At 35.0% G+C, this 15254-nt stretch overlaps 1 protein-coding gene across 1 annotated transcript in view; it reads left to right on the forward strand.

Annotated features, from left to right (window-relative positions):
• Positions 1 to 1686: 1686 nt before the first annotated feature.
• The window catches only part of LOC130049849 (sterile alpha motif domain-containing protein 9-like), a 43331-nt gene continuing 29763 nt past the window's right edge, over positions 1687 to 15254 (forward strand). Inside the window, 2 exon segments of the mRNA XM_056148032.1 lie at positions 1687 to 1712; positions 9597 to 9897. Coding sequence (XP_056004007.1) covers positions 9609 to 9897 — 289 coding nt within the window. The 5' untranslated portion in view covers positions 1687 to 1712; positions 9597 to 9608.

Below are 15254 nucleotides of genomic sequence, written 5' to 3' on the forward strand. Positions count from 1 at the left end.
AAGATAACTGAATTTGGATTTAGTTCTACACCTGGTACAATATACATGTACATTTATGTATCACATCAAATTTTATGCGAACGACTCTGGTGTGGAAAAAAAGTTTGTCTCATTTGGGATGAATTGATTGTGGAAGTTCGTACATTTACCGATATCCTGCGGATTAGTGTTGAAACTGAAGAGATACAGTGGGAAAGAAAGATTGAAACAGAACCAATGTTAACTAGGGTGAAGTTTACGACCCATAGTAAAAGGAATTAAAAGTTTTATTTCATAATATATCACTGATATAGCTAAAAGGCTAACACAGAATTTGTGCTTGAATGGAATTAAAAGTCATCTCATTATTAATCTACATGTTTTAATTAAGATATACAAGTATATTTAGTTTAGAAATGAACTGCCAGAAATCCTTCCTATTTAGGATTGGAGTGCTGTGGCCAAAAATTATAAATCGACACAAATTGTTTTTTAACTCGTTGACTTAATACGATTATGGATTATCGTTGTATTTTACATATCACACTCCCTGTTGTAAGTACACATATTCACAGTATCAGCGGCAGATTTATGGGGCGCCGGAGCCGCCCCCCCCCCTTCAATTTTCAAATTTAAGGTAAATTGTGGTATCTTGTTTAGAAAAATGTACTAAATGATAAAAGAAGCAATGATTTCTTCCACTTCCGGAAAAGTAAATGACAACATCTTTTAATTTCTTGAATTACTTCATTGGGAGAACTTCCTTTTTTAAAAAAAACCCTTAAAATTTAGAAAATAGTACAAATGACTAAATAGGAGACATATTTCAAGCTCTATAAAATCCAGGAGCCTCCGGGGTCTTAGCCCCCTGGGACCCACCAGGGCTTCATCTTGGACCCACTGGGGGCCTCAAGGCGGCCCTCAGACCCCCTGCCTCATAAAGTGGCGCCCCCCCCCCCCCGTAACTGCAATTCTTGGATCCGCCCCTGAGTACTATGTGTAAATACATGTATATGTGCGTTAATGACGTTTTGCCACGGGGGGGGGGGGGGGGGGGAGGGGGGGGGGGGGGGAGGGGGGGGGGGGGGGGAGGGGGGGGGGAGTATAAAGCACGTGAGGTCTTTTTATTCTCTACCTATAGGTTTCGCTACTCGCTAATTTGCAGTACTTTGAAAACTCTTGTAAAACACATTGTAAATTCTTATACAAACGTTTAACTTTTAAATTATTTTATAGGATTTATGAGATTGATCACTGTTCGTAATATTCATCTTTCATGATGCAAAATTTTAGGATAATAGTTGATGTATCGCCTGTAATACCCAAATTCTTGATTTTAATCAAAATGAAACATCCCCCCCACCCCCCCGATTTGTTGGCGTTATCTTATCTACATTAATTTAATCATTCTAATTCTTAATTCCATTCCGTTCCGTCTTCCGTTCCGCGTTTTAGCAACACCCGTCATTTTGTTATTTTCGTAATGCGCACCGAAAGATAGAATGAGCGATGGTCTAACCTTGGTTGCGTTTGAATTATAACCTCTTTCAAATGAGCATACAAAATTAAATTGCATAAATTCTGCACTAAAAATAGCCATCGATTAGGCTCACAGCTCTTATATTCTTTTTTTAAAAACACACGGGAAGTCACGTCACTGCTGAAGACAGAGAAGTCGGTCATGTTCGTAGAATCAAAACCGAAAGCACGAAGGAAATGGCTCCCTCTTAACGGTAGGCCTAATTATTTATGAAATGCAAGTTAAATGTCTAGGCTAGTTGATGTACAATAAGTAGATTTCGCAGACTGAATATCGAAGCAGCAAAGACTGTAAACAAAAACAAAAAACTAGACAAAGTCGGCCGAAAAAAGTTGGCATATAAACCATAGCCAATAACATTAGGCTAAGTTTTGACTGTTATAGACATGTTAACGAATACTCACCATTCATGAAATGTAATGTAGCGGTTATCCGGGTAAAGCATCTGAGTAGAGGGTTCGAATCCCGGTCTAGCCCGTTGGATTTTCTCCCAAATGAAAGTAGATAGTCTACAGGAAACTAGTTGTATGGCTATTCTATTCACATATTGATATAGATCTATAGTTTTAATGTTTTATCAATAAAAGTCTTCAAACAAACAACCACTGAGCTTTGCGAATGTATATGTACATGTAGATCTATCTGGTCTGTTTCAATATTTTACATGTAGTGATCAGCTACAGCCTATGACCCTGTTTCTATTATTACAAAGCCTAGCTTCTGATCAGTGGCGGATCTAGAGGATAGCTTACGGGTTGCACCCTCCCCCCTTTGGTTCGCTAAAAAAAGAGAAAGAGAGAGAGAGAGAATGACTATAGAGTTATTAAAATCCTAGGAGATGGAAAATGTGTTTATACAATTGTGCGTCATCATTTCTATCAGGTGATGATAATTCAAAGTGTCTTTTTAATATATTAATTGTTTGTATCTGTAATATTTCATTTTATTTTTAAAAAAAAAATGAATTCCTGGGAGTAAATCGGAATGCATTTTAAAACGAGATTCGTTTTAAAATCAAGAGTGACATATCTACGTCTGATAATTATGCAATAACATTAATCCATGAATTTAGAAATACACATTGATAGCATTCCTGTTAAGTTGTTGTTTAACTATGTTAACCTACGTTATAACAACTCTCATTTCAGTGGGGGATTTAAGCCCCCCCCCCCCCTAAAATTTTCAAATTTAAAGGGAAAGGCAACCCAGAAGATTTTTACATGATAAATGATAGGATTAATAATAGAGGGCGAAGCCCTCTCACGGCCCGAGGGCCGTGAGAGCGCAGCTTTCCCTATAGGTAACACATATATACATGTTTAAAAGGAAAATATAAGAAAACAATGAAAAATTAAACCATACCTATGGAACTTGAAAATTTTGGTACTAATGGCGTTGATTCGAATACTATCGCATGGACATGTATTTCTCCATTTTGAATCTCGTCTACCCTAGTTCACGTCGTTCTGAGATGTTACATAAAATTCGTAAAAGCATGTAAATCTTATTTTCTTAATCATATATAATCACTCCACCATTAACGCCATGTTTGTTGTTGTGGTTCAAACGCAATGTTTGTAAATTTGCTAAATAACGACGCTGAATATGACGTCACAATGTACTATTTACATCAATTGCGTTATATTTCCCGCGTTCAATATATTCAAAATTAGGATGCTTTGATACAGCTCCGTCCTCGTGCTAACTTCGGGTTGTTTTCGTTCTGTTTTGGATATAGATACTAATGCCATAATTTGTTTGCTTCGCCCTCAAACACGGTCACGCCGTAAAACATATTATGATAATGATTTGTCACACAATTCTGTTGATATATGGCTTTGATAAGCTTCAGGACTAATTTGAAAACGTCAAAAATTGAAATTCCCGCATCTATAGAGGCTGCCATGATGTGTAACTCTTTTGTATTGAAGACCACAAAAATCAATAATTTTGACGTCACACCGTCTGTTCAGGTTTTGATGAGAGTCTAAGATCATCCGCAGGTGCTTGGGTTCAGGACACACACACACCTTCCGAATAAGCTACATGAATTGATTTAATTATTTTTTTCTTGAAAATATTTCTAGTACATGTCAACAACATCTTGCATACCCATAAAATCCCAAATAATTCAAAATAAGCCCTTTAAAAAAATACCCTTACTGGTTATTATAATAGAACTTATAAAAACCAGTGAGGGTATTCTTATGCCCCCCTTTGAAAAAGAGGGGGCATATTGTTTTGCACCTGTCGGTCGGTCTGTAGACCATGTGTTGTCAGCTCACTATCTTGAGAACCATTCACTTGATGATAATGATATTTCATATGTGGGTTAGTTATGAGTAGAAGAGAATCCCTATTGTTTTTCAGGTCAAAGGTCAAGGGTCAATCTACTCTGGACATAGGAATATAATGTCCACTCAATATCTTGAGAACCCTTTGCTTGAAAGACATCAAACTTGGCACACTGGTACATCCTAAGGAGTAGATGACCCCAATTGATTTTAAGGTCATATGGTCAAAGGTCAAGGGTCAAACTGGGCATAGGAATATACTGACCATTCAATGTCTAGAGAACCCTTTGCTTGACCCTTTGCTTGACAGACATGAAACTTGGTATGCCAGTACATCTTCAGAAGAAGATGACCCCCATTGATTTTGAGGTCACATGGTCAAAGGTCAAGGGTCAAACTGGACATAGGAAAATACTGTCCGTTAAATATCTCAAGAACCCTTTGCTTGACAGACATCAAACTTGATACACTGGTACATCTTCAAGAGAATATGACCCCTATTGATTTTTAGGTCACATGGTCAATCCACTCTTGACATAGGAAGATATTGTCTGCTCAATATTTTGAATTGATGATATTACTCTCAATTAAATGATGTGTGTGTGTATAACCCTTTTCAATTTTGCACCATGGGGAGCATATGTGTTTTACAAACATCTCTTGTTTTTAAAAGGGCTTAGGCCATGCCAATTTGTAATCTAGTTCATCGGATTCGCCGCTTCTATTTGTAATAAATCCAAATTTTGGTATTATCAAAAAATAACATCCACCCGCGTGTCCAAAAATACCTGCGTAAAATATTTTCGACTTTTTACAACAAGCGCTCAAACTACCTTGATGCATGTCACTGCAGGGTTGGCAAAAAAGTGGTCAATATGAGTATTGACTTGGCCGGTGGTCAATACTATTTAAAACCGGTCAATACTGGTCAATGTTGGCTAATACTGGTCGATTGAAGATTACTTGGTCATTATAGTCTGTGTTATTTATTTTAAAGGGACTGGTTCACGATTTTTGATCAAAATATTTTTCATTTTTGATGTTAAACATTAAAAATATAACTCATTTTATGTTGACAGCCAAAATTTTGACCTTCTGAATGCAAGGATGAAAGCAATATTTTACCCTTAAATCTGTGTAATGTATTTACAAAGACTCAAGTCTTTTTATGTAAACAAACAAACAGGTGAAATATTGATTTTGTAATATAATTCATCTTAATTTTGCGTAATCACAAATTTTAACTTTTAGAAGACACATTTTAAAATTTCATAAACAATATCATATCGCATCTTTGTTTATAAAACAAATAATAAACTCTCTAAAATGAGCTTCTGTGATGATGTATAACCTTAATTTTCATTTGAAATCTTTCAAACACATTAGACAGTAGATTTTGATCATTAAAAGTGAAAAACAAAATTTTAGGTAAAATCGTGAATCAGTCCCTTTAAATGTTTAAATGACCATTATGGTAAATACTGCAATTCATAACATGCACTATCAGTTAAAGTATTCAGTTTATAATATACTTTTAAGTCATAATATTAAATAAATAATGTATAAATGACTCTGTTGAAATGGGAAAGATGTGAAAGTTCCTTAGTTTAACAAGAACCACCTATAAGTATCAGGGTTTGAAATTAACTTTTTCAAGCACTAGTCCGTACGGACTAGTCACTATTGATGTTCACTAGTCCGCAAAGCATTTCACTAGTCCGTCCAGCATGAAAGGTGAAGATAACGAACAGTGATCAATCTCATAACTCCTATAAGCAATACAAAATAGATAGTTGGGCAAACAAGTATATCATATTTAATGATCTTAATTTTATTCAATAGTAATTAATGAAATCAAACACATCACAGTTGCAAGCAATTCAGTTTCTGACACCTACAGAAGAAAAAGACCACCATACTTTATTTTGCATTCAAGGTCTTCAGAAGTATACAGTAACCTCCGAGTTAATCCTTTTATAAACGTCCATAAGTACGTGCGAGATCGACGTTCCCGTTGTTTTCGTGCTCAGTTCTTAAGAGTCATAGGAGTTCGAAATTTTATCAATAAAGTCACTAAAATTCACTCGATTGACCATGCAAGCCATGAGCCATAGTGTTACGAACTCCTGTCTTAGAGTCATGAATGACGAGAACATGTGTGCACAAAGTTTAACGTGCTTGTTCTTAGATCACACTACTTGCAGTTCTTGCACCTCAAACCCGTTTTCGTGATGCGGAGTTTAGAATCGGTAGGAATTTGTGCTCGTTCGAAGAACGGCGGTCTTGAATGCACTCCATGTGTTTGGAAGATCAGGATGTCATAGTCACGCAAACACTTACCATGCAGGTAATCTAAGAGACTCAGACAAATCTTGCTAAAATCTTAACCAATTCAAGATTGATTTCCGGATTTTCACTAGTCCGTACAGACTAGTGCTATAGAGAGTTTACTAGTCCGACATGTTTTTTTACTAGTCTCGGACTTACGGACATGAGGTAATTTCGAACCCTGAGTATTGTTTCATCAATCTTCATTTTAACTGTTGAATAAACATTTGAGGGGGTGGGTTGGTGATGTTTTCATAACAATAACAGGCACACTGGTCATCTTTGGTCCCAGCCTATGCTTATTAACACCTGTCAACTCTATATAGAACTGTGACCCTCTGGTAGGTATGGAAGATATTTCGGTCAGTTTCAGCAAACCAAATATATTAAAGTTATGAAATTACATTTGATTATTTAATGAAAAATATTAATAAAAAATTAATCCATAAAATGGAAAGACTTTATCTTTGCAAGAAATGTACAAAAATAGGAAAATGGACAGTTTAAATCACAATTGACCACTTGGGGAGTATTGACCGAGACGGTTAAAACCACCGGTTTTAACCGCCCAACCCTGTGCAGCATGTGTCTGAGAAATGACAGAATCGCGGGCTCTCGAAAATTTTTCTAACAGTGTAATACGGTGTTTCAAGTTATTCATGATATCTATCTTAATATACACGCTACTTCATAACACTGGATTATAAGTTGTTCCTTATACTGCAATCGGATTGGAAGCCGAAGAAAATTTTGAAGTGCTATTCGATGCCACTCTTTTTAAAACATCGACAGGGTACGACTGATTGATTATATATTGTTTAAAGTATCTCTTGAGAATATTTCACTCATATGAAGACGTTACCATTGGCAGTGAAGGGCTGCAAAATTTAGGCCTATGCTCAGGGCTTATGGTCATTGAGCAGGGAGGCCGATCTTTATCGTTCCACACTTGCTGTGACATGGGTCTCAGTTTTTAATTGCGATCTCAAGCAAGTGGTACTGATGACTATTGTAAATCAGATTGACAGTTATCGACAAATTCACAAAAGGTTTCTGGTGATTATTAATTATGTGCGTTCTATTAAAATTCAAGAAAACACGAAAATCGATACATTGGAGATTTCAAAATTGGACGTGTCCCTATAGCAATATGCAAAGATCTGAATCGAAAGTTTGTTGAAATGAAACAGTGCTCCAAGTCACATTTGGTATCAGGTCGCGAAATGGCAACCTAGAAATATTTCTGGTCGCTATTTTAAAATTTCTAGTCGCCAATTACAATTTTTCTACTCACCATGGTAAAATAATTTGTAAATAAAACTTGCAAGTTGTGTTTTTAATTTGATATCTTTCAATAAAAAAAAGCAACCCCCGTACATGCATCCTCTAAACCTTGTTTTTCCGCCATTCTTGATTGCTTTAAAATGTTGTTTTGACAGAGACTGAAAAATATTTATTCAAACCTCCGATCCCGACGATAAAATTTCACTGGAAGTCCGAATTTTGTGCACTCGCAAAAATGCGACTTAATTTTAATATTTAGTCGCAAAAACAATTTTCTGGTCGCAAATGCGACGGTTTTACTCGCAACTTGGATCACTGTGAAACTAATATAAAATTAGTGATGGGCAATCGGACCAAAAACCATAATCGATTATCGACAATAATCGGACACAAGTAATCGATTATAATCGGAATTGGCATTTAAGTGTTTTCCCCTCAAATTAGATGTACCAGAATCATTAAATGTATGGAAACAACATTTGAATTCTTTTTTGTTTCATTTGTTCACAGGTAAATAAATCAGGATTCCAATATATCAAGTGATGGAATTTATCTATAATCTCAATGTATCAAAGACATCAGAGATAGGCTCCTTTATTTGACTGTTGAATGTCATTGTTGTTACCGTCCTTCCTTTCTCCCGCCATTTTGTTTGCTTATTTTTGATCGGGTTTGACATACAGAAAATAAAATTTGAACAAAGTTGAAGTGATTTCCGGATTTTGTTTGGTCAACGATGTCAGCGACTTTTATTTTGTAATCGATTAGTAGCATCGTAGGTCTCTGAACGACCGACAATCGTTTCATCACTATATAAAATTCTTTAAAAAGATCTTATGAATTACTTTTGCAAAGTACATGTATTAGGCATGAAGAAAATGAAGTCTTTGAAACCTGAAATACTTCATATTTATTGTAAACTATATCAACAAAATTGAAATATGTTAAGTTCACGTGGTAAACAAATGATATCTGATTACTTTAGATCTTTATTTTTAAGCGCTCGCTTTTTAAAATCACACTTAATTCAATTAAAATTATTAATATTTCTTGTATTCGCTCGCCTCATGATTTTTATCTCCAAAATAAAAAATAATATTTGTAAAATAATTTCGCCCTCTCGCCTCACTTTTTATACCCCCCGCAAACATAGTTTGGGGGGGGGGGGTATACTGGAATCACTTTGTCCATCTGTCCGTCCGTTTGTCCGTAGACGCAATTTGTCCGAAGTTTATTTCTAATACCGCTGAACATATTTCATTCAAACTTTATACACATCTTTATATTATGTAGTTGTGCATCTCCTATTTTCATTGAAATATTTTAACAGTTATAGAAGTTATGCACATTTTCTTTTCATTTGGGGGGTTGCGCACTTTGTCCAGAGTTTAATTCTAATACCGTTGAACAGATTTGATTAAATTGAAACTTTATTCTCATCTTATATATATATAATGTAGTTGTGCATCTTCTATTTTCATTGAAATATTTTAACAGTTATGGAAGTTACGGACATTTTCTGGTTTGGTTGTTCTTGTAGTAATAGACACAAGTTGTCCAGAGTTTATTTCTAATACCGTTTTACGCCCATAAGTCAATCAGGAATTGAAGAAGTGGAAAGAAGTTCAACAATGAAGTTCAACTACATTTCTTCTCATCCGTCCGTCCGTTTGTCCGTAGACGCAATTTGTCCGAAGTTTATTTCTAATACCGCTGGACATATTTCATTCAAACTTTATGCACATCTTCTATATATACTAATGTCATTTATTTACTGACAAAATCAATGACAAAGTAAAGTTGGCATAACATAATGATCTTTAACAAAGTGAATATAAACTAAAGACTAGAAGAGTTGACCAGGGATTTGCAATCATACAGCCTAAAATGTGCCAAATAGTATTCATTGTTTATATTAAGCATATTTTTAATATTTCATGTACTGCTGTACTGTAGAATATACACTTCTGCATTCACATTGATTGCCCTGTAGATAATGTGAAAATATCCAATGTGCTTGCATTAAATATATCCCATCATCTTATATGCCCCGCGGGGGGTATTAGTCCCATTAGGACAGTTCTAGTTTTGTTTGAAAATCCGAAGAACTATTTTACAAATTGGTGTGGCCTTAATCCCATTTACAGTTACTGCAATTATTTTTTCTTCAGCATATACAAACAATGAACTCTGAGGAAAAGCTCAAGATACAGATAAATTATTCTTATCTGGTGGACGAACTGTGCACTGATGATGTCGTGGATAACCTGTTCACAGAATGCATTATCGATCATGATGACATGCAGCGTGTGAATGCTGAGAAAACAGACAGAGACAAAGTCAAATGTTTGATAAGTATTTTGTATTCCAAAGAAAACGCTTTCGAACCTTTCCTAAAAGAAGTGGGACAACTTCGGCCTGATGTTAAGGAAAAACTGCAGTCTACAGATATTGAGGAAGTACTAAGGGCAGGTGAGTACCATTATAGGCCAAAAATATAAATTGTTGTGTTTCTGTTTACAGCTACATGTAAGTCAAAATTAGGGTGTAATAAAATTAATATATATTTTCCCTCAAACTTTATTTTGATAGCACACAAAGATCCATTGTGAATTTGGATCACTGTGTTTATTTAAGTCACAAGTATATACAATCAAACGCATTGAAGTGGTAAAATTTTTCTTTGATACGGAATGTTACGAGCTTTCTATTGGACATTTGATGTTAAGCATTGCTGCAATGACACGCCCATTTTCACAGAACTATAGGTAAACAATAATTCGGTTACATCCCTTATATCATTAAGACCATGTGAAATTTTATGAACATTCAAGTCAATGAGGAAATATGTACACATCACTGGCCTAATTCCAGTAATACAGGGGGGGGGGGGGGGTCTCAAGTCCCCTTTAATGTGTACGTAAGCGTATCGTTTCACCCACCCCCTACTTATTTTGGTCTAAACAGTAAGTAAGGGATGTTAAATATGAAACAGTTCTTTGCAAGTTAAAAAACTCCCTAGCAAGCAAATTAAAAAGTTCTTTCAGAGCTCCTCTCCATCCCGCGAGTACCGCCCGATGAATGCTCGTATTGAACATTATGAATGACTAGTGGCATTCACACTTCAAAGAATGTGTCGTGTTACAGTGTCTATCTTGCCCTGCTTTATCTACCCGATGATGTATTAATGATTTCTTGTAACATACTCAAATTGAAGACGGTGAAACTGGGTACTAACTCATCGCGGACGATTGGAAAGCATTGGATTGGAATTCCAATATTAATGTGCTGTTTCGGAATTGATTTAAAATCCACTTAGTTTCATCCTCATTTCGTACATAAATGAATACTTTTACAAACGTATTTTTATTAAGAATATGAAAGGGACTATGCAAAGGAGAATATGTTTATATGTTAAGTGGATTGAAAATCAACTTGGCAAATTTCTTCTGTTTTTATTATAACAGATAGTTAAATGAATAAAAATACTTAGTTTTGCTCATCACCATCTAACAATTTGTATATTGAAAATTTGAATTTGAATTTTTGTAATACTTGTTTTTTGTCAAACGCTTGTTTACAGGCAAATGCAATAGGCGGATACTAACTCATCGCTGACTCCTATTTCTAAATATTTTATATGAAATTCGATATTCTTTCAGAAACACCTCAAATGTCAGATATACGCAAAATCTCAAATATGGTATTACAGTTTTCTTTTTTTAATGGGCAGATCATTTTGTTCTTCTTCGGCTCGTGTTGCTGTGTGCAAAACTTGCAATAACGCGTGCATTGAAAGAAATTCAGAAAGCGATATCAGAGGGTTTTACCGTAACACCCAGTGTTCGAAATGGTTTAAAACTTGGTATAGACCATGGGTCTGTGCCAAAACAAGATGACATAGACCTCATCGAATACGCCGGTTTTGAGATACGTTCGAGTTATTTCCCTTTGAAGAACTCTCATACATAGTAAGGTGTGGAGCAACTTGTTTACATGCGGGAGTGTGACAAATATTCATCACTGCTTAAGTGAATGTACTAGGTAAGTCTCTCACAGGCTGTTTGATCCCCCGAATTCAACTGATACACAAACTAAGTAAGTGATAAGTATTCAGGGAGTAATTAAATACATGGAATTCTTATTATATCATGTAAATTTGTTGGTCGTAGGTATCATATCCAGGATATTACTTTCAAATATGACATTGTTTTTATGTTTCTGCTTTTGTAAAACATTTCTTTCAATAGTATTTTGTATTTCCAACATTTAAATATTTAAAGAGAAGGCGCTTTAAATACATTTTATCGTCTTCCTCACTAGCTGACAGAAGGTTCACTCTGTCCCACTTAGGCCCTCAAAGTTCTACTAAATGTACCTCCTACACAGGAGACCTCTTATCTCGAAACTGACGTATTGGCATAGACCGCAACATTGTTAAAAAAATAACACAAATTTAAAACATTTTCATTCACTTCTAATATTCTTAGAAAGCATATTTTCTTTCCATTTCCACAATATCCTCCTTTCCTCATACCGTTTATCAGATGTTGACTGACCATGCAAGGACCTTTGGGATAACTCTATTGCTTTAAATCTAGAAAATTGACATAAACAATTTGGTCTATCTCGATTACAGTTGGTATAGACCAGTGCCATTTGACATAGACTTGGTCTATCATTAATTTCGAACACTGATTACACTGGATATCTCAACGTTACTTGACAATTATGTATGCGCAGTGTTATATATATTTTTGCATGGAAATGTCTATACATATAAATACATTTACGTAAAAACTAGGCTTATTTTCATTGTGTTTATTTCTACTCTTTTCGAACACCTTCCTTATCAGTAAAACCCATGTGCTACCTGTGATTTGAATCGGAAAAGTGGGCATGTCATTACCAGCGCTCCAAGCATTTCATACGATAGAAAAATGTTACCACTTCAATGCGTTTGATTGTATCATATAACATATTGAATATGAGGGACTCATTTTTCACTACCGATGCAGCTGTAGAAATTTGAACATATTTTGATAAAATTCATGCATGAACTCTCAACTCTACCATATTTTTTATTGAAGAACTTCCTGAACAATAATTCAGGTATTTAACTTTTAAAAACCTAGCTAGGCTAACAGAGGAGGAAATGTTTTGATTCATGATATAACTTTTATTTGATTACTAGATAATCACTGTATTTTATGCATAGTAGAATTCTAACTCATTAAAAAATAATTCAACTTAGAAAATAAAAAAATATATACCTACCTACCAATCCTTTAAAATTTTGAGGTGAAAGTGGAAACCAACATATATTTTTTTAGCCTTATTTATATGTGGTTAATAAAAAAAATGTTAACTTAAAGTCTAGCTATGATTCATAACTATGTCAGATAATTGGTGAAATTGGAACTAAAAAATATTTTTTTGGCCTTATGTATATAGAATGTGGTTAACAAATTAAATATTAATTCTACCTATGATCTATAACTATGTCAGTAAGGTAACCATCTGAATCTCGCTCCCTTAATATAGTTTTAGTCTGCATACTGCTGGAGTAGACAGAACATTAGTTATCCGAGGACAACAGCTGTTAATGTTCGATCTGAGAACAGATCTTTGTTGCCCAAAGCCATAGGCTTTTGGGATATATGCTAAATGTTTATGAATTGAATTTAAAATTCTAAAGTTCTGATGAAGACTATTTCATACCTGATAAGAACCAGTTATTTTTTTGGTTTTTCAAAATTCCTTTTGAATTGGGAAAAATTAGCGACATTTTCCTCAAATTGGGAAAAATCACTCATAGTAAATTAAAATGGTAAAGATGCATAAAATAATCAAATAACAATTTTTTGGTTAGAGATTTATTTCAGATCTGATTTAAAATCATAAAATAAATCATTATTATACCCCCCGCAACAACATGCGGGGTTTTCTGGAATCGGGTTGTCCGTCTGTCTGTCCATCCGTCTGTAGACGCAATGGTTTCCGGGCTCTAAAGCATTATCCTTTCCACCTACCGTCACCATATCATATATAAGGACTACCCATGGGATGAAGATGTTCCTTCTCGATTTTGGGGTCAAAAGGTCAAAGGTCAAGCACACTGGACATTGAAGTAGCAATATGGTTTCCGGGCTCTAAAGCGTTATCCTTTCCACCTACAGTCACCATATCATACATATGGACTACCCATGGGATGAAGATGTTCCCTATTGATTTTGGGGTCAAAAGGTCAAAGGTCAAGCGCACTGGACATTGAAGTAGCAATATGGTTTCCGGGCTCTAAAGCGTTATCCTTTCCACCTACAGTCACCATATCAAACATATGGACTACCCATGGGATGAAGATGTTCCCTATCGATTTTGGGGTCAAAAGGTCAATGGTTATGCGCACTGGACATCGAAGTAGCAATATGGTTTGGTTTGTCATGCCATTCAGGGTTTGACACTAAGGCACGTCCGACCGACCGAGTCTACTAAATGATAGGTCCGGTCGGGTAAAATGTCGATAAACTAGTCCGACTGGTCGTGTTGAAAAGATGAATAAGAAACTTTACTTTAAACCATCAGATATTTTATTCTTAACTCCCCCCCCCCCCCCCCAATACCTGTTAAGAGTTTGCGAGCAATTTTGAACCGATTGATGACATAATCTTTATTTTCAGTTCTAATGTATTAGTCGCTGTCGGAATTGATGTTTTAGGACATTTATTCAAATACTTTGAATGTTAAAGGGACTGGTTCATGTTGAACAGAAAAGAAAGGAAAAGGTTGGGATGAAACAAAGCAGGGCTTATGAAAGAGAAAAAAAATAAAACGGTTGAGGTAATTTTATTTAGGAAATGGACTTAATGAATTTCTGCGCCGGATAGAATTTAAAGAAACAGAAAATGCGTTTAATTGAAAATAAAATCATCAAATTGAATTACGAGACTTTCTTTTTTTTTTTTTAGAGACTATTAAATACTTTTTATTTCAAACTTCATTTAAATTAGGTATTTATATATGAAGAAATCCCCAGGGTTTTTTTTCTGGAAAGTTGGTCAGGGCTAGTGGATGTAAGGTCAGGTCTATTCAATATCATTTGAAGTAGCCCGACTGGTCTAGTGCTAAAAAAAGTAAATGTCAAACCCTGCCATTTGTTTTTTACACTCAGAAAAGAGGTAGTTTATACCTATTACCAACACCCTTTGGGAGATTGGGGTAAGCGGGGGTATCCTTAGTGAGCATTGCTCACAGTACCTCTTGTTTAACATTAAATATGTATTGGAAGTCACACCTTGTATAGATATCATTGACTTTTTCTTTTTCTAAGAAATACTTATTGTCTAATATCATATAGAACATACTGAATTATTAATTCACCAGCATTTGTACCCATAATCTTGTAAATATTATATTAATAATGAAGTTTCCAGAATGTCTCTCCTGTTTGTATTTTTCGGATTTTACCCTATACTGTTGACCACTTCCTGTTATTAGCCTGACCCTACATATAATGGCGGTCAAACTAAATTGTCAACAATATGGCTTAATGTCATAAATGTGTACATGTATCTGGAAACTATTATATACTTTGCTGCATATCTGCTGATATGGATGCCTCTATTGTTTTACATATTCTTTACAAAACCTTTTGCATGTGCAGTGGTTTGGAGAATATATATTTTTAATGACCAAATTTGGAACCATCTAAATCTTGGTTCCAAATTAGGTAAAAAATACACTTTCTAAATAATGAAACACACAAAAATATATTTTTAATATATATATGGGAAGTCTTCAAATATGAGTCAAGGTGACTCAGGTGAGCG

The sequence above is a fragment of the Ostrea edulis genome, chromosome 8, assembly GCF_947568905.1.
Source record: "Ostrea edulis chromosome 8, xbOstEdul1.1, whole genome shotgun sequence".
Lineage (NCBI taxonomy): Eukaryota > Metazoa > Mollusca > Bivalvia > Ostreida > Ostreidae > Ostrea > Ostrea edulis.